Source organism: Podarcis liolepis (assembly GCF_965112155.1).
Source record: "Podarcis liolepis genome assembly, chromosome: 3".
Taxonomy (NCBI): Eukaryota; Metazoa; Chordata; class Lepidosauria; order Squamata; family Lacertidae; genus Podarcis; species Podarcis liolepis.
In genome coordinates, this window is record NC_139557.1 from 67,860,447 (window position 1) to 67,887,050 (window position 26,604).

At 42.7% G+C, this 26,604-nt stretch overlaps 1 protein-coding gene and 1 long non-coding RNA gene across 6 annotated transcripts; one reads left to right on the plus strand and one right to left on the minus strand.

Annotated features, from left to right (window-relative positions):
- The first annotated feature begins 6,157 nt into the window (after positions 1 to 6,157).
- LOC310703917 lies at positions 6,158 to 13,355 on the plus strand. The gene is made up of 3 exons (XR_014524468.1): positions 6,158 to 6,223; positions 7,923 to 7,997; positions 13,210 to 13,355. It is a non-coding gene; the product is annotated as an uncharacterized lncRNA (long non-coding RNA).
- On the minus strand, positions 8,657 to 26,554 carry RMND1 (required for meiotic nuclear division 1 homolog). 5 transcript variants are annotated; one of them, XM_083496554.1, is made up of 13 exons: positions 26,349 to 26,493; positions 25,689 to 25,893; positions 24,355 to 24,866; positions 20,772 to 20,880; positions 19,216 to 19,291; positions 18,283 to 18,322; positions 17,299 to 17,399; positions 16,388 to 16,494; positions 15,232 to 15,296; positions 15,059 to 15,135; positions 13,362 to 13,482; positions 11,489 to 11,605; positions 8,657 to 10,200 (listed from the first exon to the last, which is right to left on the minus strand). In XM_083496554.1, the coding sequence occupies exons 3-13, from the start codon at positions 24,850 to 24,852 to the stop codon at positions 10,168 to 10,170; spliced, it is 1,344 nt and encodes a 447-aa protein (XP_083352680.1). In that variant the 5' UTR covers positions 24,853 to 24,866; positions 25,689 to 25,893; positions 26,349 to 26,493; the 3' UTR covers positions 8,657 to 10,167. The 5 variants fall into 5 exon arrangements, with proteins under 5 accessions (XP_083352680.1, XP_083352684.1, XP_083352683.1 ...); XM_083496558.1 differs by having other exon boundaries at positions 24,355 to 24,428; positions 25,804 to 25,893; positions 26,349 to 26,492; XM_083496557.1 differs by having other exon boundaries at positions 24,355 to 24,428; positions 26,349 to 26,492.
- Positions 26,555 to 26,604: the final 50 nt, after the last annotated feature.

Genomic DNA, 26,604 nt, shown 5'->3' on the forward strand with positions numbered 1-26,604 from the left:
ATCTAAGGTAGATCTCGTAAGATCCAGGTAGTCTCGTAATCTGGGGAACCGGGTTCGAGTCTCCGCTCCTCCACATGCAGCTGCTGGGTGACCTTGGGCCAGTCACACTTCTTTGAAGTCTCTCAGCCTCACTCACCTCACAGAGTGTTTGTTGTGGGGGAGGAAGGGAAAGGAGATTGTGAGCCGCTTTGAGACTCCTGAAGGGGAGTGAAAGGCGGGATATCAAATCCAAACTCTTCTTCTTCTTCTAATAAACTGTTCTATCTGCATTTATGTATTTACTGGAAGCTTGCTGTTAGAGAAAAAAGTTATTTGTTAGAAAATGTAAGGAGCCCATAGGATTTAAAATTGAAGATTCTGTTTTGTGTAGTTCTGTTGTGTGTAGCTCTTCTTTGTTGGTTCCAGAAAGTTGATGTGGAGTTTAAAAACTGCCATAGGCAAAGGAGTTCTAATAATGTTTTGTTATGGAGTGTCAGGCTCTATTGTACATACATGTTTAATATATAATATTTGCATTTCTTTGATACCACTAATTTTATTATATAAATTCAATGGATCTGAAAAGGCTTGAAATTAAGTATTTCATTCAGACTGACTTACTTATACTGACTTAATTCCCCACAGAATTTAGTCGGACTTAAGTGTGCATAAGGTAGTAGCCTCAGGTCTCATCCTTGTGCCCATACCAGGGCAGTCAAGCTTTACCAAATGGACCACAAGACTACTTTGACATGGAAACCGTGGGCCGCACACCCCCTTCCCGTAGGCATCTAAGCAAGGAGCCAGGCTTTGGGAAGAAGGTGCAAGGCTCTGGCAGGGTCCTAGAGTCCTCACACCTCCTTCCCAAAGCCTAGTTAGCACTTCCCAGCTGTGGGAAGGAGGTGTGAGGACTCTAGAACCCTGTCAGATCATTCATGGCTTCCTCCCAAAGCCCAGCACTTCACTTTACTGGCTTGGGGAAGGCAGTGTGAGCGCTGAGGTGTGTGTGTGTGTCAAATGTTGCTGAGGGTCACCCAGAAATGCCTCGAGGGCCACATGCAGCCCTCAAGATAAGCATTGGATATATTTGTACATCACCTCACCCAACTAGTTCCCAGAGCAATTCAAAACAATTAAACAGTGCAAACCCAGAATAAAATAGTAAAAAGTAAGATTGAGTAGAATAAGTAGATAAAAACAAAGATAGTCCAGAGCTTTAAAGGCCTGTGGTAACAAAAAACATCTTTGCCTGATGCTGAAAAGATAAAACAGGCAGGGCAGGTATTCCTGGAAAGGAAATTCTGTAAATGTAGGATCCTCTCTGAAAAGGCTTTCCCTATGGTTGCCATCTACCTTATGAAAAGGAGAGGCTTGCTTGCTGACCTAAATCGTTGGGCTGATGGATGTCCTTTAGGAACTCAATACTCAAAACGGTTTATGGTTTTGGAAATTTGCATCAATACCTTGAATTCTGCTTGGAAACAAACCAGCTGGTGAAGTTTTTAAGCCCAATGTTGCATTGCCTGTAGTTTGGTAGCTGTATTCTGTACTATCAGTAGCTATCATGCAAGTCTTCAGATGCAGTTCCACATATAATTCATTATAGTAAACAATACTGGGTGGTTTATCAGAGTATGGAGAATAGCCAGGCTCTCTCTGTCCAAGCCAGACTATGGCTGGTACAGCACTCACAGCTAATGAAAGGTACTATGTACCACAAGACACAAGATCCATAAACACACCCACACTGAATCTTATCTTATAGGGTAGAGTGCAAACCCATCTAGAACAGGCTGAACACCCATCTCCCTGAGCAAATAAACTATCTGTGCCCAGAACCTCTGTTTTGTTAAGATGGTTTAGTGCTCATCTAGCCTATCACAGCATTTCAGTGATACAGTGGTGCCTCGCAAGACGAAAATAATCCATTCCGCGAGTCTCTTCATCTAGCGGTTTTTTCGTCTTGCAAAGCAACCCTATTAGCGGATTAGCGCTATTAGCGGTTTAGTGGCTATTAAAGGCTTAGCGGCTAAAAGGCTATTAGCGGCTTAGAAAAAGGGGGGGAGCAAAAAAAATCACAAGACTCGCAAGACGTTTTCGTCTTGCGAAGCAAGCCCATAGGGAAAATCGTCTTGCAAAGCGCATTGAAAAACGGAAAACCCTTTCGTCTAGCGGGTTTTTCGTCTTGCGAGGCATTCGTCTTGCAGGGCACCACTGTATACATACGGACTCCAAATCACGTCTATTAAGCCACACAGTACCAAGTAATCACATGTCTTAAAAACAGCTTTTGAATATCAGGTAGGTATACAATTCTAACCCCATCCCCAATGTTTGAAGGCTGAGCACTGTAGTTGACTCTGCTGGCATTGAGTCACACGGCTAGTTGTGAGGGGTGCTACCCAGGTGGGCAGAAGCTATCTCCAGTGGTAAGCCCTGAAGTGGTAAGTATCACAGGGGTGGTGTACTGGCATTTTTCAGCCCGGCTGGCATGAGCCAACAGTGTTTGGGATGTGGTGGTGTATCTACCATGTTTTTCCTCCAAGCCCACCTAAGATTGCTCTGCTAGTGACTTCACACCTGTCAAACCTTGAGGTATGCTTGCAGTCAGGTGTGCCAACTTGAATAAAATAGGGTAGGTAAGCCCCGACCCACATAATCACATTGCATGGCACACGCACACCATTTGAATGGCAATGCCCATCAACTTTGCAGGGTTGTGACGCCCTCAAATATTTTATTTGGGGAGGCGAATGGGCCCTCGGCCCCTAGAAATTGGCTCCTATGCTTCCAGTACTTAAGTGTTCATATGTAGTACATATCCAGGTATTTGAAACAAAACATGAAAGTTTGCCTTCATGCACTGATTGTAGACTTTTTAAAAAAAGGAGTTTCAAAAGGTCAGTAAACTTGTGCAATCTCCACATTAATGTGAAATAAATTAGCAGGACTTTAGTGTATGAGTTCTGCTTTTAACAATTGGTTAATGAGTTTTGAAATGTGAGACTTTGTATGTGTAAGAGCTGCTTTACACCTAATGGATGGAAATGATAAATATGTTGTGGCATGTGATTGGTTGCTGGGTAAAAGCAGTCATAGGACCAAAACATTGCTCACTACTTAAATGGTATAAAACAATAATGCCACACATGTAAATTAAGAACAAGACAGAATCTCAGAATTAATGTGGTTGTGTGATTAATCTGTATGTTTTATTTATTATTTTTTGTGGGAAATGGTGCTTCACATTCATGAAGAAAGGAATCTATATACCAGTGATTGTGAACCTTTTAGACATCGAGTGCCCAAACTGCAACCCAAAACCCACTTATTTATCGCAAAGTGCCAACACGGCAATTTAACCTTTGTATCTTATTTTTTTCTGTGTGTTTCATGTTTCTTCTTTATGACTGTTGTAATAAATAATGCTTCATAAAAGTTAATTGCATTACATTCTTCATTAAATTATCTTTCCATTTATATATAATTTTATGGTATAAACTCAGTGCTTTTTTTCTAAAAAAAATGTTTAAGGGAACTCTCATTTTGACTCAAGAAAATCACCACCAGGGGAAAAATAAATACAGTTCAAATTGGAGAAAATAAATACAGTGGCACCTCAGTTTTCAAACAGCTTAGTTCTTGAACTACTGGGAACCTGAACCTGTTCCGGTTTTGGAACTTTTTTTGGAAGCTGAGGAGCACCTGGTTGCCTTCAAGTGGTGCAGGGGCTCTCACATGCAGCTTCCAGGCTGCCTCCACCTTCCCCAACCCCAGCAACTATTCAGCCTGGCTGCCTTCACGGGCTTGCAGGGGATCTGATGCAGTGGTGGGGACTCCTTTAAACCAGTGTTTCCCAACCTTTTTTGGGCAAAGGCACACTTGTTTCATGAAAAAAATCTCGAGGCACACCACCATTACAGCCCCGTGACGTCAGCGCGCAGCGTCACACCGGGAGGGACATGAATTGCTAGCAAATTACATAATCACCTCCTTGAGGGCTGGCTCATCTTCTCCGAAGGCAGAACCCCATTAATTAACAGCACAGACTCACACCATAGCCAAGACGAGGGGGAAAAACCTCAGTCATGCACAGTCATGCACATGTGGGGGCTAAATGAGGATGAAGACCGGGCAGAGAGCAGGGTTCAAATCACCCCACCTGGCCAGGACAATCCCTGGGTGCTCCCTTGGGCCACTCGCCTGACCCACCTCGCAGGGCTGTTGTTGCGAGGATAACACGGGGAGAACCACGCGCGCCCCCGGGAGCTCCTTGGATGAGAAAGCGGGCGATGAATGCAATGCACGAAATATATGAGAGGCGACCAGGTTTTGCAGGTGAGGGGCCCCCGCCAGCCTCCGCTTCCAACACCCGGCGCAACGACGCCGAAGTTTCCCCCCAGGCTCGGCTCGGGGAGCAGCGCTGTTCCCCCCGGCTCCCCTTCGCCCTCCCGGCTCTCTCTGCCGCCCACTGGGGACCCCCCTCACCTGCCAAGTCCGGAGCGCCGGTGGAAGTTGCATGCATGCATGCAGGGCGCCGCGTTGCCATTGCATTGCACTGCACTCCATGCAACGCCTGCACGCATGCATTGCCTTGCACGCCCGCCAAGGGGTCTCCCCGCGGTCCGATGCGTCCCCTCCGGCGCGGATGCAGCATTGCAAAAATAACACCCCCCCGACGCAGCCCTACCTGGGGGGCAGCCTCCGCCGCTCCGCCTCCGCGGGGATCCCCGGGCTCCATCCTGCCGCCCGATCTCCGCGGGGGCACAGGCAGGCTGCGTGGGGTCTGCGCGGAAGAGCCCCTGCCCGCCCGGCCGCCGCCGCTGCGCTCATTCCATGGCCGGGAGAAGAGCGCTTCAAACAAAACGCCCGGCCCGCCAGGCCACGCTGGGAAACGTAGTTTGCGCACCCCGCGCGGGCGCGGAGCCCAAGGGCGAGGGGACTACGGATCCCGGCAGCCCCCGCGCCGGGGACGGAGGGGGAGAGGCCGGGTGCAGGGATGGAGGGACGGGTGGGCGAGCGAGTGAGTGAGTGGCAGCCGCCAAGCCTTGGCCGAGAGCCAGGAAGGGCCTCCCCGGAGGAGGAGGAGGAGGAGGGAGGCGCAGAGCGGGAGGGAGGGAGGGAACCCCAGGGGTCATCTAGTGACGACGCCCCAATCGAAAATTTGACTTTTAAAAAAAAAAATCTTTCGAATTTTTTAATTTTTCCCGCGGCACACCAGGCAACATCTCGCGGCACACCAGTGTGCCGCGGAACAGTGGTTGGGAAACACTGCTTTAAACTACTCTCTTGAGTGGAGTGCAGCCATGAACCCTTCAGTGAGCCTATACCTCCCCAGCTGAGCAGCCCCGATCCAGCTCCTGTTCCCATGCAAGCAACAACGCTGCCTAGCAGAGCAGCCCAACCCCACTCCTACCTGCCTGCAAGCAGGAGGGAAGGCAGGGATCTCTCAGAAGTGGAGCAGGCAGGGTAGGGGGTGACATCCCTTGCCTGCTCGCTTGCCGCCTGGGCCCAGCCTTCCCTCACTCAGCATTGGGGGCCGCAGGGCTGCATTCAAAATAAAAGCTGAAACTCCAAAAAACCACAAAGCCAACAAACTTGCAACTCGTGAAAAAGCAGCAACACAACAAATTGAAAAAAGCAAACCAACTGCAAATGAATCAAAATCACAAGAAAACATAAAACAACACTGACCCTAACCCTAACCCTAACCCAGTCCTCTCCTCACTCCTCCCCTACCCCTGGCACGGAAGCTACGGCACCAGGGCTTCAGGCTTTGGATTCGCTTGCGAGCCCTCCTCCCCCACCCCCAGCATGGAAGCTATGGCTCTGCTGGGGCGTGCATGCCCACAGAGGGCTCTGAGTGCCCGCTCTGGCGTGCGTGCCATAGGTTTGCCACCACTGCTATATAGTCTAGCTGATCACTGCCTGAAAGGTTTACTGGAAGCACAGTAGTGAGTGTCGGGTGCGTAATAGGGCTTCTTTCGCGATCACTAGGACTTAAGGCTGTAGCAGCTACCCATGGAATTGGACAAAATGCTGTTTTCCAAATATCCCAGCTAGACGCAATCCTTACATGCACTGAAGGTTTGTATAACTTCTAATAATCTTGCAAATTTTGAATTTATTTTTTTAAATACTTTGTTTGGGGATGTTAAATCTTAGTGATTTTTTTCTTAGTGCCAAGATCAAGTTAGGACTTGCGAGAAACTTTTCTTAAGTATAAAACAGGAATGGGCCTTAGGTACGTAAGAGATCCATGCCCACTCAGATTTGTACACGTTGGGCTCAGTTTACACATTGAGGTGTGAGAGCTTGCTGGTTGCTTACATGCTATTGGAGATGGGCTCCCTTCTGTCAATTTGCAAGCCCTGAATAGAAAGAAGCCCTTTTGGGAACTCCGTTTTCCACAGCTGGAGCAATAGCCTCCACGCTTGGCTAGGGCAAACAGATGCTTTAGAGCTATACAACTAGTAGTGCTAGGATGATGTGTTAGTGAGACACCTCTTCCCACTTATCTCCTGCCCCTTCAGGTAGTGATGAGTTGTGAATGCTGGAATAGAGCCTTTGGTTTTAAACAGCCTGAAGGCATCCTTTCACATGGTTGGTTGCTATGTGAACCAGTTTCTAGAGGGATAACCATATTCTGCAGCAAAAATTAGACTTCCTAGTGCCTTTTAAGCCTTAAATTTACTAGGGACAAGCTATATCACGGGTTCATGCAGCCTAGTGGTGTATTCTGCCTAGCAGCTCTGATTGCAAGATAGGTGTTTCCCTGGCCTGCTGTGATCCTTTAAATGGGATTAAACCTTCCATTCTGTTTTGGATGGCAAAAATCAAAAAATTATATGGCAAACAAGAAAACCCTCTTAGGGTATTTTGATTTTGTCTGAAATTATTTCCTTTACATACTCAGTTTTCTCAAGTTATTAAAACCTCTAGGTGCTATAGATACAGTTCTCAAATCCTCATCTATTTCAAATTCCTCTTGTGTTTTGCAGTATAGGAAATAAATTTGCTTGTTCTTCAGTACATTGAAATAAAATATGCAGACTCACAAATGGATGTTTTTCCAGAGAGATGCTAGAAAAGAGGAATTGTAGCATATGCACCACCCCGCCATAGTTACCTCACAGGTTTTCATATTTTGTGTGTGGTTCTGGATCTATAGTTCATCTCCATATATTCGTCATTAAGTAGAATAATTTTCTCTCCCTGTTACTGGTTAATCCATTGCCCCAGCTGCCAAACTAAAATATGTTTAGAAACCTGGGAAGAATTTTCCTCCCTTCACACTTGCTGGAATTAAGGAATTCATGATTGTTCTATGAACACAAACAATACAGTTGTGGACAAAGTTAGTAAAAACACGCTTCTTGTAGAAGTCTGGCTTATGGACTTTGTTTAGCTCACTACAGAATGAAAGATGAGCCTGGATCAGGCCAATGGCCCATCTAGTCCAGCATCTCCACAGAGGCAAACCAGATGCCTGCAGGAAGCCCATCAAGGGGGCCTGATCACAAGTAACCCATGTACTGTAATCAGTCTGAAACCAGAATCTCTGTTACTGCAATATGTGAAATAACTATGCTTAATAGTTGCTTAGAAATGCAGTTAGCATTTGATACGTAATACAGAAAGTAGATTGTGACCATAAAGCACTGTTGACAAGGACACACGATCTGGCACTTGTAAAATACAAATGTGTAATTAAAACCCCGTTATTCCAGTTCAACCCATGAATGATAGAACTGAACCTTTTGATAAATTGCAGTTCAGTGGAGTCTCTGAGCTCTCTTTGAAGTCCCCCCATTTTAAGAACAGTCAAGCGACCCATCATTAAGCAAGAAAAGGGATTAGATTCAGGATAATTTGAAGGATATCAAAGCTGCTACCCAGGATGTTAAGCCCAAATTTCATCATTCAACTATGCTTATTTCCAGTTCATGTTGCCTTTCAGAAGTGGTTCAGTAACTTGTTCAACCCACTAAGAAGCAGTTCAGATACATTTCGTACAGGTAATCAAATTCTGAGTGCTACATGAAGTGTAAAATGAGAATATTCAAATGTTTAAAACATGTCATTTCCTTGTACTAGTAACACACCCTACAGAGGTTTGTCATTTCACTTGACCAGAAAACAAGCACACGCTAAGCCTTGCTGGTATGCTGCCCAAAATGGTGCCCTTGTTCTCTCTCTCTCTCTCTCATGTAGCATTTTAGGTACTCTGCAGGCAATGAAGCACTATGATGAGTGTTTCCCAGCTCCCTCTTCAAATGTCTGGCTGCCAGTGGTGGTGGGAGAAACTCGTAATAACCTATCAAATCGCAAGTGTACTTGTAACACTACAGCAGGGAGATTTTGCCATGTGAATGCTGTTTTTGGTGGGCGTACTGCTGGAGTGGGCCACCCTCAGTCTGCTTTTGTGTGTTCCCTAGAGCTATCTGACTTATTTTCCTCATACTTGTACTTGTTGTGATGAGGAGAGAAAACACTGAGTGAGAAGAGGAAGAAATATATATTACCACAACCATTTCTTGCACGCACGCACACACAAACACATTCACATTCCCCTACCTCCAAAGTAGTATGTGACACTTGGGGGGGGGGGGAATTGCCCACTCCTGGTGTACTTCAAAATGCATAAAACCACAAAGTTTGATAACTACTGACTTAGGGGGGGAAAAGATGATGAAATTTTTTATTACTATTAGCTATAATTTGACCACGCACTTCCTTTAGGATCCCAGGGCAACAAATAGATAGGCAGTTAAAATCTTGAAGGGATACAAAACAGTATCAGCAAAACAATTTAAAATACATAATTCACAGTACAGACAAGGAAGAACATGTCATCAGCCGTCTTCACCCTTCCCCAAAGATCCAGATAAACAAGTAGGCCTTTAGCTGTCAGCGGAATGATATTTGTGCAGGGAAACTAACTCTTAGGAGAAGATCCATAGGGTGCCACAGTGGAGAAAACCCTATTCCCATGTTTTCATTTTGACAAAGCCTGTTGGTTGGAGATTTCAAGTAGGACTAAGACATCTGTAAACATTTTGATGAAATTTATGCCTACACATTTATTAGTCCCACTTGAAATCTCCCACAAGCAAACTTGATAACTGTCTGTTGCTCCTTGGAGAAGTAGGTTAAAGTCAATCTGAACTAGCTAGGTGCTTCTGATTGAAGAGACCGTCATATTTAGTGCATCGTCTGGATAGAAATTTTGGGGCAATTCCAAATTTGAATATGCTTTATTTAGATCAGGACAGCAAAATAACTAATCAGAAAGAAACAGTTTGTGCTTGGTGTGGGGAGTTGAGATAAATGCAGGATAACTCACTTTCTGAGTCCTTTTTCCAATTTCCTACAAAATACATTCTTTTGTCCATGTCTCTAGAGTTAAAAGAGACAAATGCTCTCTCATCCTCAAAAGAACCTCCTAACTTCCTGGGACAGTTACTGGTTTTTCTGTTTATGGATTCAGTTTCAAGACTGAACCAGTTCATCAGTTTGGGCTCCTACTTCTGGCCCAGGCCAAGAGCTATGTTTTTCCTGAGCTGTTCCTACGTATGCTGCGTACGGGGGAAAACATGTTTAAATCCTTCCCTATTTAAAAAAAACTGCACAAAACAAATTAGCATGTTTGGGAGAAGAGTTCAGCCTATTTTTCTCCCAAACATGCTTATTTTTCTATGGATAACTTATTCCCCACATACACAGTAGTACAATACTGGAAGTGCTTCCCTCAATTCTGGCAAATGTGTCACAGTTGTGGCAAAATATGCACCACACAGTGAGACATAACCCATATAAAAGCCTTATTTTACATGGCACAGACTACTGCATCATTACATAATTTCCTGCTATACAGCAGATAAAAAAACTGCAAGTGTGGGTACAGCTTTAGTAAGCCAGTCTTTGGTTGTCTGCTTTCTAAACAAAGGTACAGTATCTTAAAGAAGGATCAATATACTTGGAAATATACATGATTTCTTGGAAACAACCCCCAATTCAAGCTTTGGTCTAACCTCAGTGAATTCAATAGTTTCGTTAGCAGCAAGTGTCTATACATTTATTATAAGACTTGCTGAATGTGAAGAATAAAGCTGAAGTCCAGCAAACACAAGGCTGTTGGGATTATCTTCACAATCTTCTCAAACTTCCCTTATCATTCACAAGTTATCAGAAAAGAACTCTGCCAAGTTCAAACATGACCTGCAAAAGAAATAGAATTTTATTACATTTTTTTCCAAGTGTTTTCATTGGTAATGAAAGTCAACAGATCCAAACTCTTCCTTACAGTGGTATTTAAAACCTCACTTAAAAAAACACACACCCTAATGCTAACTAATACAAATAGGGCCCCTTACTCCAGCACAAGCAATCTGTTCAGCAGCTAAAGGCAAAGGGATGGTTAATATTTTCATAAGTGACAGAAGATTCTAATGTTGCTCACTCACCCATATAAGCCTGGTGGCTAGAAAGATAAAGAAACAGTACTATTCATGCAAGCAAAGGCCTCTGTAAGTCAGAGGTAGGCAGGTGGGGAGGGGATAGGATGACAGGATAACAGCCTTCTTTCAGACACTGACTTAAAAGGTGGTCACTGAACAGCTCCTTTCATCAGCAGGTACTACTTGAATTGTTATTCAAAGTCTTCTGCTTTGCTCTCGCACTTGCACCTCAGTGTGTGGGGAGTGACTGGGGCTCTGATTTTGTACATAGCAGTTCCTTAACTGGAGAGAACAGTTCCCAGCCACTGCTTGACTTAACAGGTGTAACTGCTGTTGATTGCCCCCAAAAACCAAATGCATTTGTAGTTTGCGAAATAAAAAGTACACAAATTCCAGTAACACAGGAAGGAGGTAATTACAGATCAATATGCATTCTTAACTTAGAAATGCATCATGTGACATAGAAAACAGTGTAGACAATGTAACTTGTGGCTTTCAGGGCATGTAAACTCAGAAAGCCATGAATACGCTTGGCACTTGAACTACATGCAGGTTACATACCATCCCATGATGGAATTTTGTGATGTGAAGACGTCCTAGAGGACTAATTTTGATTTCTTCTTCTTACATATAGGTAAAAATTATGCTGGTGCAGCGTGGTGGCCAAGTTGCTTGTTCAAATCTCATTTAATCAAAGTCCCTATTCTCTCAGTTTCAGTTTGGCATTTATGATTTAGGGATAATACTGGCCTACTTTATAGTTCTGTTGCCAGAATCATCAAAATAATGTGTGTGAAGCATTTTGAACACTAGAGAGTGCTATATCTACATAAATTCCTAGAGGATATTTACAAAATTCTCCCCAACTTTCCCGCATCATGTTTAATTAAATTGAAATTGTATCAAGACGTGATTCAGTGAACTTGCTAACATTATAGGAAGTGATATACTGATTGTACTCACAAGGAAAGAGCTCAATACATGTTTGTTTCAACAAAGCTGTTAAGTTCATACTAACACTGCACAGCAGCACATTGTTGCAGACTTACCTCTATGGTGATGAGTATCACTATCATCCACTCTAAACGCAAAGCATGTTTTTCACTCAAATGATTTCTCATCAAATCTGTCAGCTCTGTGCAGTGCTGGAGCTTTTCATTCACCACCTGCAACAGAGGAACTGGTACTTCAGAAATCCTTGGGTAAACAACTTGTTCAAGGTATTCTCACCTAAACAGCTTATCCACTGAATGGGGCTTAATGAACATACTGAAGTTTGATGAACTATATCAGAACTGATGTTTCTATCAATGAATGCAGCAGAGCACCCAACACCATAAAGTTAGCATTAGGAGTTTTGACATCTCAGTGTTAGCAGATTTATTGAACTGTCGTTTACAAATATAGACCACAATGACTACATCAGCCAGAACTTTGTTCATTAATAGTTACTAAAATTGAACAGTTTCTAAAGTTTTGGGTTTAAGTAATGGAAGATGAAGGCAAAATCCAACTCAATCCAGTGCAAAGCGTCAACTTGTAAAGGATTCCCATAGACTTAACTGAACTATAATTTCTCCTCCCCTACATGCATGTGTGCATAAGCATGGGATAGCTGCAAACCATGAAGAATGAATTAGAAATGACTGCATTCCTCTCATATCTCCATCAAACACTCCTGTCTGTTCAATCAAGTGACAATCAAGCTGGACTGCCCTAACTGCAACATATTTTCAAAATAATGTCCCTTTCAAATGCATTTTAGCAAAAAGAGTGCAGTTTTGGACTCTTATCACCTGGAGGGCAAAAATCAGCACTTCCTCAAGACCTTGTTTACATAATACAGCTCCTAGTTCTTACCAATGGAGACCCTATTTCAAACCAAGTACCAGCCACATAGGAATCAGAGAAACTCACTAATGTAAGACTTGTACAGGCCTGCCAGAGTTTTCACAGGCAGCTATGGAACCACACCTATCAGCAGGAACAGCAGTTAATAGATTGTCAAAAGATTCATTGTGATAAGCAGATTAATATCCTTTAGGAGAGAAAACCTGGCTTCGTGGGAATCAGGTTACAGATGCTTCAGGTTACAGACGCCGCTAACCCAGAAATAGTACCTCGGGTTAAGAATTTTGCTTCAGGATGAGAACAGAAATTGTGCGGTGGCGGCAGCCGGAGGCCCTATTAGCTAAAGTGGCACCTCAGGTTAAGAACAGTTGTTAACCCGAGGTACCACTATAATGCGGGATGAGCTTGCTATATGAGAAAACTATACTGCAATGAACAAAATTAAATACAATACCAGCAAGCCAGCTCTGAGTAGGAATGGAAAAAAACTGGACATATTACCCAAGAGAAAGAGAGAATAAGATTTCCAAATAGCTAGTTCCACCTTGCTAAGAAAGCAAACAGAATACCAGTTTACTACAGGGATTGGTTTTTTTTGTTTGTTTAAAATTAATGGCATGATGCCCTAAACCACGTAATGTTCTGCATGTGCACTGCCCCATGGAAGCCCTTTGCTCCTAGAAAAGCTGCTCCCAAAATTTGGTGGACCCTCTGGAATGGCCTGTAAAGAGGGTAGTATACACCCTGTGAAGTGGGAAGAATCAACAATCCCCCAGCCAATACTAGGCAGAAGTATCTTCTAACTACACATGGGTCACTTGACGAGTCCATGCCCATATTCTTGCTCATCAGCAATGAAATACTTGTACACAATAAGTGCCTTTATTTACTTAAATTTATGTCCTGTCTTTCCTCCAAGAAACCCAAGGTGGCACACACGACCAAGAAAACAGAAGAAGGAAATGGAGAAGGATGAAAAGTTTAAGACTTCTTTGAGGAGAACCAATCTGTGAACAATTGGCAAAAACTGAAGTTTTTGCTGCAGCAAGAAAGCTGGAATTGTGTACCTACCTTAACTCTGCGACTAATGCTGAGAAACTGGCAAGTTTTATCATATAACTGTTCAAGATGCTCTCTATCCCAATAGAAATCTGGAGTCATCAGCAGGTCGGAACTCAGATTTATGCGGTGCCTGAGGAAAGGTAGGTAAATACATAGATTCAGAGCAATTATGGGTGGTTCTTCCCTCCTAATCTGAGTTAATAATTATACCTAGGTGGTTCAGATGTAATGCCAAACCATGGTTTGACACAAAATGAATAAGCACTGGAAAACTCTCAGGCTTACACAATCCATTTTTCTATCACATGCTACAGCTGCTTCACTTGCTTGAAGAAAAATAATAATTTTCCAGTACCAACAAAATGGCAACCTATAGTGTGCCTCACACCAGGAAAATATTATTTTATCAGAGTGAAAAAGGGGTATTCCAGGCTCCTTTTTGTGCCAAACCATGAAGGCTCTATGAAGGCTATACTGGTCACTCAAAACAAAGTGATGATTTTCATATTCCCTTATGGGCTTCTTTGAGAGGAAGCCTGGACTATAAATTTTAAAAGTAAATATTCATTACTTTAAAAAGGTACAAATTTAATTAAGAAATTGGGCGGGATTCACCTAATGAATCCTGTCAGTGGAAGTCCTGCAGAAGGGGTTCCACAACAGGGCTCCCCCCCCCATGCCCCCCCCATTGGCGCAGGAGAAGCTTCAGAACAGCACATGGAAATTGTTCTGTCTGGCACACTGATACACTTGCGCAGACGGAACTTTTGGAATAGCAGGACATTGAATTCCACCCATTATTTTTGAACAAACAACTATGTTTGTTACTGAACCGCTTTTTTCCCTTGACTACACTATCCTACCAATAAGATCTGGAAACAATCCTGCTCTCTGGTTAAGACCTGTTCCTGCAGCAAGACTTCTCATGATTAGTACTTCTCAGTGGTACTTCTAAATTCTTATGATTAAAGGATTTAGGGCTTATCTCCCATCTCTAAACAAAAAGAGATTCCCTGCTCTCAGCAGCTGATCTAAGCTTTATTTACCATTACCCTTCACAAATCATTCAGGTCTATTACAGACATTCCTAGAAACAGGATTTGGGGAAAATACAGAACTTGTCAAGGTTATAACAGACACACTTGCTTATGCTCTTATCACATATGAAGGCTTAAATGCAGCTGCACCGTACACTGTAGCTCTTAAAAACTGTTACAATAAATCCATAATGTTATTCAATAAGATTTCCATTCAACTGAAGATTCTAGTTTCATGTTTAATAAACACCAGTTAACAGGGTACGTATTTCCAAGTGTTTAGATAATATGGTGCTAACTGGGGTGTGTAGGAAGAGACATGACTGCATCGTGCTCTTCCACTGTATTTAACATTTTTGTTTCTAATCCTTGGTGCCCTAAATCGATCCACCTCTTGCAATTAGTAGGCTTGACTTTGGGTGTGAGCTTAGGATATCTTTAAAAAGATGATGCTAGATTTCTATAGGAAGTTTTGCTTCTTAAAAGGGAACCAATAACTGTGTTGGTAGTGAAGGCAGGGGGTAGAAAACGAAGGTGGCTGGAAGTGAAGGATCAAAATATATTGTAAACGTCTTCAGGATGCCTTGTGGGAAGCTATTTATAATTGAAATAAATAACAACGAAGTGTCCTGGAAATTAAGTTAAGTTTCCTTGTTTTAATGAAGATACCTCAACGCAAATAATTCCCCAATTTTCTGCATCACATCAGCATGAGAGAGCTTCACCTTCCTTCTTGACTTTAGTATCTGTTAAAAAGAGAGTAGTGAGACGTTAAGAGCGAATATATGTTGCAAATAGCTCAATTTAATAATAGTACGGAAGACCAATGAAGCAGTGAATACCTCAGGTATTGACTGGATAGATTCTACAAAATTATCCAATGATGATTCCCAAATTGCCAGCTTCACTACATTAGGGAAAAGTACAAGAGATTTATTATTCAAGTTCACTACCCTTTAATGTTTTCACAAAACCAAGTCCCTACTTTCAATTACCATATTTTTCCGCCTTTAAGACACCCCCAAGTATAAGGACACCCCCCCCATTTTTGGGGACTCAATTTTAGGAAAACAAGGGGAGATGGCCCAAAGTTGTTGAGCCTCTCCCCCTACACAGCTGCAGGCAGGAAACACTCCCTGCATCATTTCCCATGTGCAGCAGCATCGGGGGAAGTTGCACTCCCGCCAATGAGCTGGCTGGCTGCACGCAGCTTCTCCCCCCCCCCCCCAGCAGATGCGGGCAGGAATCACCCCCTAGATCGCTCGCTGCGGCATCGGGGGAAGCCATGCTCCTGCCGACTGGCTGGCTGGTAGCACACTGCTCCCCCCCCCATATGCCACTATCCGTGTATTGGATGACCCCAATTTTTAACATGATTTTTGAGTCAAAAAACCTCGTCCAATACATGGAAAAATATGGTATATGATGTCTTCGCAAGGAACCTAAAAAATGCATGCTTGAGGGCCAAAACAGATGTCAGGTGGGAGACTTGCAATCAGACTTCCCAGTTGTTAGGAATTAAAAACAAACTTTAAAACAGCAATGGAGTAGGGATGTCCAGGTTTTAGTGACAGCAGGTAATAGGTGGTAAACTCCCAATCTAAATCCTCCCCACCACAAATTATTAGCCTTAGGCTACTTCCTGCAAAGCTGAATTGCTTTAAGTGGCACTGAACTCCAGAAGTAACTCAAGAAATTGCTTATCATTTGAATTTGATATCAAGAAGGAATTGTCCAAAACAGACATAGCAACACACATTTTAAGGATACTTTATCAGTGTACCTCTGTAATGATCTCTGAAGTTCACTTCAAGTTCTTTGCATCATGCCGAAGTAATACTACTATACATAACTTATCTCTGGTGCACATTCCCAAGCTATCCTCATACACACATTTTAGGTAACACTTTGGGGAAAAGTTTTTCGCAGCACATGCTACACATCCCAAATTCTGATGCAAAATGCTGCTTAGAAAGCCTGATGCAATATATCACTTACCAGAAAGGCAAAGAGCATTTGAAAAAGCAAACTTCTCTAGAGTAATTTCATCAGGATCTAGTTCCGAATTTATCAGGATTTCTCCTCTATGAAGCTTTGACTGTGCTCTGTAAAGAGCAAGAGGAATACTTTAATTGACCACATGCACCAAAACAGAATATGCCTAGTATGAATCCATGACACATAGGAACTAGCTATACTATACTTTAAAAACAAAAACAAATCAGAGCACCTAAGAACATGCTTAGTTCCCGTCACAGATAATGGAAGAAAACTTCAGACTTGTTGAGCTTCTTTTTCAACTCTATTTGTCAAACAAGAAAAGCTCTTCGCCTGAACAGGGAGTTTCAAAAGCTGCTTAGCAAGTTATTTGGGAATTTTTTTTTAAAGGGGCAAGTATATATGCTGGCCGACTGAGGCAACAGAACTCTCAGTGGCCCATTGCAATTCCTTTCTGAGGTCAGTTGCATCCACCATTACTTTCTCTTAAGTTAGTGCAGGTGATTCTTAAGGTTAATTTATCTTGGAATGAGTGTCAGTTGGTGCAGACTGAAGATACTGGTTGGATGTGTGCAATCGCTTGCTGATCCATGTCCCTTGTGGCTTATAAAGGGACCAATGAAGTTATTAATACAGTACCTCATTACGAGAGGCAGTGGTCCCCAGTTCCCTAAAGGTTTTTATTATTATTTAAATAAGAATATTTTTGTGCTCCCTGTCTCAAAGATGGCAATGGCAATACTTTCTTACTTTGCAAAGGAATTGCAAATGCAGCTTTATTACAAAGATTATGGGAGGTCTAAACAAGCTGGCAGAGTAGCGTAAATATTTAGCAATGTTTTCAGGAAACAAATATATGCAAGAAGCTACATTGCACAGAAACTAGCACTTGATGACATACAAACACTTACTCTCCTAATCTGTAGTTCATCTCTTCATTTTCCCAGTGAACAAGCGCAACTTCGTATGGCTGAATTTCATGCCTTTCCAGCATTTGCATGATACTCTTCATCTAGAAAAGATCCTGCATATTAGAATTGCTGACAAATGCTAGGAGGTCATCATATAAACCTGCAGGCTAACAGTCATGGTACCTTCAGCCAGTTTTGAAATACCATGGAGAGGGAGGGTGGAACTGCACATCACAAGGAAAACAACTCCAGCTTTTCCTTACAATGCAAATACAAGGGCAGAGAGAGGCATACTTACAAAGGGAGAATTGACCTAGGAGAGGAGATGCTTCACACTTCCCATCTCTCAATCCCTCCCCCAGAAAATGGTCTCAGGCAGTTTTTGTTTTTTTCTTAACCTGGGCTCTGAAACTGGAAGCAAGCCCATTAGAGGAATAAACCTTAAAAAGAGGAGGGTGTGCGAAGGAAGGCTAAAATGGTATGTGTGAGAGAGGTTAAGCATCCCTGCCTCCTACTACTTTCCCCCCTACAAGCAACCTCTGACACCACACTTCTGTAACTTTGCTAGGCGCAGATGTAGGACTCTGTGCTTGCAAAGGCAAAATATAACTCCTCTCAGAGTCTGGCTCTACTTTGCACATGGCCACGACCCATAATATCTTCTGTCTCATCTCATCAATTTCCTACAATTTTCTACACTGACAACATTGTCTTTATTCTCAAATAATAACTTGCAGAAATACATCATTGTGAATAACTTAGTTTTTTTAAAAAAATAAAAGCATCAAAAGACATGGGACAAAAACTCTCACTGCCCTTCATATACAATTTTTTTAAAAAAACTGAAAAATTAGACTGTAAAATGGAAAAAAGATACATTAATAGCATTTGCTAAATCTACACTTAAATCTAGCCAAACCATTTTATTTTGTGGAACTGCAAAGACCAATGGAGTTTACCTCATAAAATTTGGCTTCCACTTACTGTTTTTTCTTCAACATTCCAGAACACAACAGATCCTTCCCTGTATGAACAGAATTTCAAGGTGGTGTTAGCAGCACAGATTATGTTTCATGCTTACATGTGTATTTCTTGGCAAGAATAAATACTATTCTAGATAAGGATGGGGAGGAATTTAGTTTGTTCCACTTTAAGTGAACTGACATAATTCACACCCAAATTAATACACAATCAAAACAAAATTATACTTTTAAGATTTTAGTGGCAATACGTGGCTCAGAAACATACAGATGCATACACTGAGGGGAAAATACATATTTAAATAATATTTTGTGATTAAAAATTAAGTACATAAATACAATTTTTAATGGAGTTTTAAAAAACCCAGAATAAGGCAGAAGCAGCATGGAATCAATTTATGACTGTACTGATGTGAAACTGACACAGACTGAATATAGACTGTTAAACCTACAGTCCTCAACTCATCCAAAATTTTAAATCTTAGTTATCTGGCTTCATGTGATCAATTAACCAATTACTATGGTGATGGTGTGTTTATGAGGGTTCAGAAAATATTAAATAGCTTTAAAAAAACTTTTAAATGGTTGCAATTATTTATTCTCAAAAAAATATAGAGTGCAGAGGCTGGCCATCACATAGTACAATTCTATACATATCTAGAAAGGCATGAAATTGCAGTTGTCAGTCCTTGCCCCTGTACTCATTGAGAATTACTCTGGAGTTTGTGTATAGCTGATGGCCTTAGGAAAGCGCTGCCACCCCAGCCTCCTTCATTACAGCAAAGAGGGAGGGGGAAAGATCTGTAGTTGCTTGGGGGTTAAGGCCTTTTGAAGCCCAAGTCCCAGAGTTGCTATCAAGCTAAGCAATAAAACCTATCATTTTGTGTTACAATATTTTTTTTAGTTCACATGCACTTTATTGCTGGGCATTGTTTACCTGAAGAAAAAAATTATTCCAGGATCATATTCTTTCGCTGAGCTTTCTGTACCAATCACCAAAACGTTTGCTGCATCTTGTTTAAAAGAAAGCAGATTTGGAATCATATTCTGAGACACAGAAACAGCGTTTAAAACCCTGTAAAACATTTACCCTACAACCCCAGATATAATTATCTGGGCTAAACCCCACTGAGAACTACATCTAAGTAAAACTACTGGGTTGCATTGCATGTGTCCATTTAATATACAGTCATACCTCAGGTTGAAGTAGCTTCGGGATAAGTATTTTCGGGTTGCGTGCTGTGGTCAAAATGATGTCACGCGCATGCGCAGAAGCAGCAAATTGCGACCCGCGCACACATGGGTTGCGTTCGCTTCTGGATGCGAACGGGGCTCTGGAACGGATCCCATTCGCATCCAGAGGTACCACTGTAGTCCTATTTCAGAACCTTTGAAATGTTAAAGGTACCACTTGCAGATGTGGGGAGAGAGAGATTTGGCCTGCTTGAGTCCATAACAGTTCCTAGTACAGTGGTACCTCGGCTTAAGAACTTAATTCGTTCTGGAGGCCTGTTCTTAACCTGAAACTGTTCTTAACCTGAAGCACCACTTTAGCTAATGGGGCCTCCCGCTGTCGCTGAGCAATTTCTGTTCTCATCCTGAAGCAAAGTTCTTAAGCCGAGGTACTATTTCTGGGTTAGCGGAGTCTGTAACCTGAAGCGTCTGTAACCCGAGGTACCACTGTATACTGAAAACAGAATTAGGGGTTTGAAGTACTCATACAGCTCCACACCTAAGCCTCAAGCCCTTTAGCACTATATAGCACAGCAGAGGATGTTTGCAGTACAGCGCTTCCAAAAGCATTACAGAATTCATGCTCTAGGATGGCTGGTGATGTGAATAGGAGTACTTCTATTGCATGCAGAATACACATGGCAACTTTTTCTTTTCACTTGTACATGTGTACAAGTGCTATTTTCAGATTAAAGATCTACAGGCATTGATGAAAAGAAATGCTGTCAACATCTGCAAATAAAAGTATGTTCAATAGTGGTATTGTTTTACCCTCTGATCTAGAGTGACAATTTATGTTCAGTTTAAGAACCAATAAGCCGTTATACGAGGCCCTTCCTCAGTTTACTCATGTAATAAATAATATCTCCAAATTACTTTACAATGCTTGCCTACCAAATTGCTCTTATGAATTTAAACAATATCAGAAAATATACAAGAAAGTGGAGAGGATTACCACAAAGAACAGGTCATAGGAAAATGTTTTGCCAATGTGCTTCTAAGTATTTAAAGTGTTTGTCTCATTTCAAAGCATTAGAAAGATTAAATAGGCATGCTTTTGGTGAAGTAGCAGCTAAGCCACATTACAGCATGCAATGGAGCATGTTTCAAGATGCATTTCTGTTCAGAAAGTTTTGAAAGAGAATTTTACAAGGTGATAATCATTATTCCACAGTTGATATAAACACTGCAATTTTGTTACTAAGAGGAACTGTGTTCCATGTATTCAACAGAAGAGGGGCAAACTGTTCAGAGGTCTACCTCTAGGTAATGTTCTTATTTCAACATAGCCATATGACGTCAGATCATGGCATAGGGTACCAAGATTATATTCTTCTGCTGTTGCAAAGGCTGTGCACTGCATCAGATCCTGTGCCAAAGGAACAAAGTTTAGTTTAAGAAAACAATCAAGTGATATATTTAGAGGACATTTATTTGGCTTATTCACCAGCACTGTGATACACTCGACTGTTCTATGACCCCTGGTATCAAAATGCAAATGTCACACAAATACTAGGAGAGCTATCCTAGGATTTTTGCTAATAGGTAAAATCACTGTGCTTCACAAATCCTATAATTAAGTTTCAAACTGCAAGCCTTTCATGAATACCATGGTATAAGATTCCAAGTGTAAGATCTTGCAATAGGCTTATTTATTCATTTTGCCTGTTGAACAAGACCCAGAGCGGCCCTTTGGAAGCATCCTGGAGTTTGCAGGGTGTAGAGAGATGCAAAAGACTCAAATGCAATATGGCTATGATCCTATACAAACTTAGTTGGGTGCAAGCCCAACATATTTTGTAGGATTCAATTCCAAATAAATAAAACCAGGCTGCAAGTGAAGTACTTGAGTAAATTACTGCCCAAATGTTTTATCCCCTTCTTTCTCTCCCCTTAAAAAGGGAGCATTATAAAGATTACTCTCATTTTCTGTAACTGGAATAAAGTATTTTTTTTGTTAACTTCAGCACTTCATATAATCTAAAAAAATGTGTTACTGACAAGTATTTTGTTATCTGGTGTGTGTCAAGATTAACACTTGCCCTCGCAAAAAATCCAACATTAACATCCAGCAGGTGGTGCTCTGCATCAAAGAAAGAGACAATTTAGTAACTCCAAATGTTTTTATGTACTATAGTCTGAGTCAGTGCAATCTCTGGCACAAGGTTTTTCCATGTGGCAGCTTTCGCTGAAGTAACCTACCCTTTCACCATGTCTGACACTTTGCCCTGTATTTTTGAGATGGAAAAAACCACAGCAACAGAAAAAGGTGTCTGCAAAACATTTATTTGTGTGTACGGTAATTACAACCCCCCAAACGTTTTGGGTGTTTAAAACATCAGTGTTTTCAGAAACCAACCTGCATTTCAGTGACATGGAAACTTAAGAGCATACTCCACACAGCACAATATGTGCGTGCATACACACACACACACACACACACACACACACACACGTACACACAAACGCTTGTAGCAATGTAACTTGACCAGGAGCAGCACTTGGGAGATTGCATCACGAGTTACACAGAAATTTCACCGTATATAACAATTATGAAAAAAAAACGATGCTCTTTGGTGGAGGGAGCAAAAAAAGAACCTACCTAAGGCCAGTGCTTTTTTTCCTGGGGGTACGCATACCCCTACGCATTTTGTAAATCTTTGTACTTTTGTCCATTTACTGTATTTATTTTGAACTATAAAATGGTGATTTTCTTGAGTCAAAATGAGAGTAGCCCTAAACATTTATTATGAAAAAAAGTACTGCCTAGGGCCAAAGAAAAAGTTGGCAAGCTCTGGGGGAAACATTTTTATAAAACGATGCTTGATTTGGAAAGAATGGTGGTTTTCTTTTATTTCTGGATGGGGTGTCTGTATTTTTCAGTTCCTGTATTGAGGATACTTGCAAGGGAGGTAGGGGCAGGTAGTGTAGCTTCTAAATCGGAAAGTACAGTGACTCCAGCCTGGGAGGAAGCCTTCTGTCTGATGAAAGCCCTTCTCTTTCTTTGAGGCAGGAGAGGTTTGGTGGGAAGATAAAAGCATTCTTGCCTGTGCTCAGAGTCACTTTTTGCACATTTCAGCTGACTGGTAAAAAATATTGTCAGGTATCAATTCCAGCTACAATTCTCATGCCTACTTCACAATGTGGTTCACTGCAGATGTTTAAAAAAGAATGGTTTAGACCAGGGGTCAGTAAGGTTTATCTTGCCTGGCCTGTTCGGTCGCACGGTGATCCCTCCATGAGCCGGATTGCGTGCGTGCGATTTTTGGCCTCTGCGTCTGCACAGACGCGATTTTCGGCGCTGCAGAAACAAGTCCCCGTGCCATGCTGCACCAGTTTAGCGCAGTGCATGAGCAGGCAGCTCGGTTTGGGGGCGGCTCGTGGGCCAGTCAAATGACCTCTGCGGGCTGCTTCCGGCCTATGGGCCTTAGGTTGCTGACCCCTGGTTTAGACTGAGACTGGAAAAGTAGCCATAGTTTACTGTTAGTCTATATTGATACCATCTGTGAGCCAGCTAGGGTTTTCAGAGCTGTTCTCTACAGTGCAGCAGTGGCTAAACTGCTTTGGCCCAAGGGCTGCATTGACGGTCAACCACCCCTCTAAGGGTTATATGCCAGTGGCGTGCATAGATGACATATTCACATTTGTATACACACACTCTATACACACCCCTCACCACACATACACAACGCACATATATACTCTCACTAGACATGATGGTCTCTTGTCTCTCTCTCTGAAATATATGCATTCATACACTCTCACATATAAACACATGCACACACAGGTGCAGTCACATAACCAACATTTCCATGTCTGTCCACTCCAGGTGGCTGAAAACACTGCCTTTTACTTTGCAGAGTAAGCAGCTGTATTTCTCTCCACCCCACTTCAGCGCTGGAATGAAGGTAGGTAGAAATGCTGCCTTCTACTCTTAAAGAGCAGGCAGGGGGTATTTCTGATGTTAGAAGAGCCTTCTGCCTGCTCTTTATTTCTAGAGAGCAGCAAGCCCACTTTACCCATAGATTTCAGAGGGGCTCTCTGTAGCTGCCAGTCAGCCAATCTGTATTTACAGCAAGCCTCTTTGAAGACACGCTCCAAGGAACAATCAGCTGCTTGGTGCTGAAAGTACATCTTCAAAGGAGGTTGCCAAATCCACCAATCAGTTGATTGGCAGATACAGCTACCTCCTTTCAGATTTAACAGGTACCAATCACCTGATGTCATTATGAGTGGGTGCTCCTTCCCACCTGTCCAAGATGGCCTGCAGGGATTGAGGGAATTAGGAATCCAAATCACCATCCAGATTCAGCTCCCTATCCCTGAAGCAGTTGCTTGCTGAGTATATTTAAATGCCACATCTATTCAAATACTGGTTTTCTTTTCACAATTTAAGCAGGTTCATTTTTGTTCTATCTAGGGTTTCTATCATGCATTTTAAGTGAATATTATTTTTAATTCAAAGAGGGTCTTAAACTGTGCCTAGCAAGCCCCCACACACCAAAACTGATGCAACATATCTTCAACAGCACTCAAATGCCACCACTAAGGCAGGAATGAAAATAGAAGTAACATGACAAGAGTCATAGGGACTTTAGTAAAAAGAAAACGAAACCTCATATTTGTGCATGAACGCTCTTCCTTGGTCTGCAGTCATCGACACAGCCAAAGTTGAGGAATTGGGTCAAGAAAGAGTTCATGCTTTCATGGGCTGTCCCACCCTGTACTGTTAGGAAGACAGGAGTTTTCTCATTCCTGCATAATACTTGTTATGAAACATTATTCTGGTCTTCATAACCCTTCAGTGTTATAAGTACTACACTTCAAAGTTTTAATACTTTACCTCAGTTTCAGACGGTAGTGGCAGATTAGCTCTAGATGGCTGCTTGGTCCTCGATGCTTTTGGTAGCCTTTTAGCTGGCAAAATATGTTGATTTGGCATAATTTTACTACTTGATAAAACTGAATAATGTCTATTTGGTATATCTGTAAATTTTCTCATACACTTTGCATTGTGCTTGGAACTTGTGTTTTTAAGAGCACAAAATTGTTCCCTGTGTGGTGGACAAACATGCATACTCAAATAATTCACAGTCTTTGCTGCAATAGGAACGTTAGCTTGTGGTCTCTGCCATTCCTTGGCTTGCACACAAAGCCTGCTTAAGCAAGAAGTTGTTGCCTCTGGAATGCAGATACTGATGGATCTACATGCTAATAAAGAATTGCTTGACACCCCTTGAAGATTGTTGCTTGATGCTGAAAGCCCATATTTATGCAAGTGTTGGCAGTGGCTTGTTTTGTGTGAAGATCTAGCCAGGAATCTCAGTAGTTTAGTTGCCATCTTTTCACTGTGTCCTGAATGAGAGAGTTATAGTGCATCAGCTTTCTGACAAGGAGCAATATTTATCATTTTATAAAAACAGTTCTGCACTACAGCAAGTCAATCACATCAATAATAGGGCTCGTTCTGCATTCATAGGCTCAGCTTCAAATGAAGCAAGCAAGGAAGACTGCAGCAATACATTTACTTTACCCACCACAGCAACATAATGGCCAAACATGGGGTCAGATCAAAATATTCTCATCAAAATATCTGTTCTCAAACATATTAAAATTTGGTTAACGGCAAACAGGGAGATGCATCTTTCTTCCTTTTAGCATAACTTTAACCAGCCAAAGGTAACTCAACAGAATCTGTGAGTCAGCCAATAACTAAGACAGTGAGTGTTCAGTTTCACCAACTGGGGAACAGGATAGGCTAATAAATTAGACACATCATACACTGAAACACGTTGAATAGCATGGTACTCTGACTGAATAAGGTCAAAATGTATTCCTTAGACCCTAGGTTCTTAGATTGTGGTGTGGCATAGGGCACCTAAAGGAAAATTATTTGAGAATGGCCCTACAGTAGCTGGGATCCACTAGTGAAGGTTTGGCATTTCAGTCACCTCTGCCTTCATGTAGATGGCACAACTTTGCTGTGAGGTGTGAGGAGATGAAGTTATAGTGACAGAAGCTCATATGACACTTTCCACTTCTTCTCATCCCTGCAGGTGAGACTTGGCACTGCTCAATGTACTTGGCTCTGCTCAATGTACAGATGGAGGAGCTACTGCCATATTACCTAGCTTCAGGCCACATAAACACAGCTTTGTGAAAGAACTAGGCACTTGCCTGCATAAAGATTGTCAGCGCTGAGCTGGGTGGAATGGAATTACGGTAGAACCCAGTTCCAAGAGCTTGAGAAGTGCTGCCTTAATGGTCTATCTTGCATTTGACTGTCACTCACATGATCGTTCCCCCTACAACTGCCGGATATCTCAACACAGGTCCAATCTTTCCTTCACTGCAGAATTTTCTCCCTCAGGCCAGGCCATTCCTGCACCAATCATATTAGTATTATTTGGATCAGAAAAAGCTGGATTCCGGGGCCCCCAGGAACTACAGGAAACATGGGAAATGCCCAGGAATCATGGGAGCCGTAGGGCCTCAGTATCTTCCCAGCCTTGCCCTGAAACCCTCCCTTACAGCGCCCAGGTGACAGGTGAAATTAAGGGTGAAACCCACACCGCTTCCCGCATTCATGCCAGAGCGCCTCCATTCCTCCCACTAACAAGACCGGAAGGTTGCGGGGAAGGACTCCGCTGGGAACCATATTGCGAGCGCAAAAGGCGACCCGCCGCAGGTAACCATCACAGTATCCGATTAGGGCGCTTTAAGCGGGTGCGGGAGGAATGACCCCCCCCTCCGCTCGCACTCTGCCCCATGCGCGCGCCCCAAACACCATCCAATCAGAGGGAGACCCAGTTCCACGCGCAGGAGCCTTTTACCAACCTGGCGCCGAAGCACAAGGTGGGAGGAGGACCCGCTCTCTCCACGGAGGGCCGGCGGAGCCACAGAGTCAGCCCCGCCCCCTCCGTCTGTGCGGTTGACGCGCGACGTCATATTCCCCGCCCAAGAGCGCCGATGAAGGTCGCCGCCTCCCCCTGAGGAGGCGATTACCCGCAAGGCCTCGCGTTTCGTTTGGCTGTGTATCCCTCCGCCGGCCCTCCTTTACCGAAGGGGCTGGTTTGCTTCAGCGCCCCTCCTC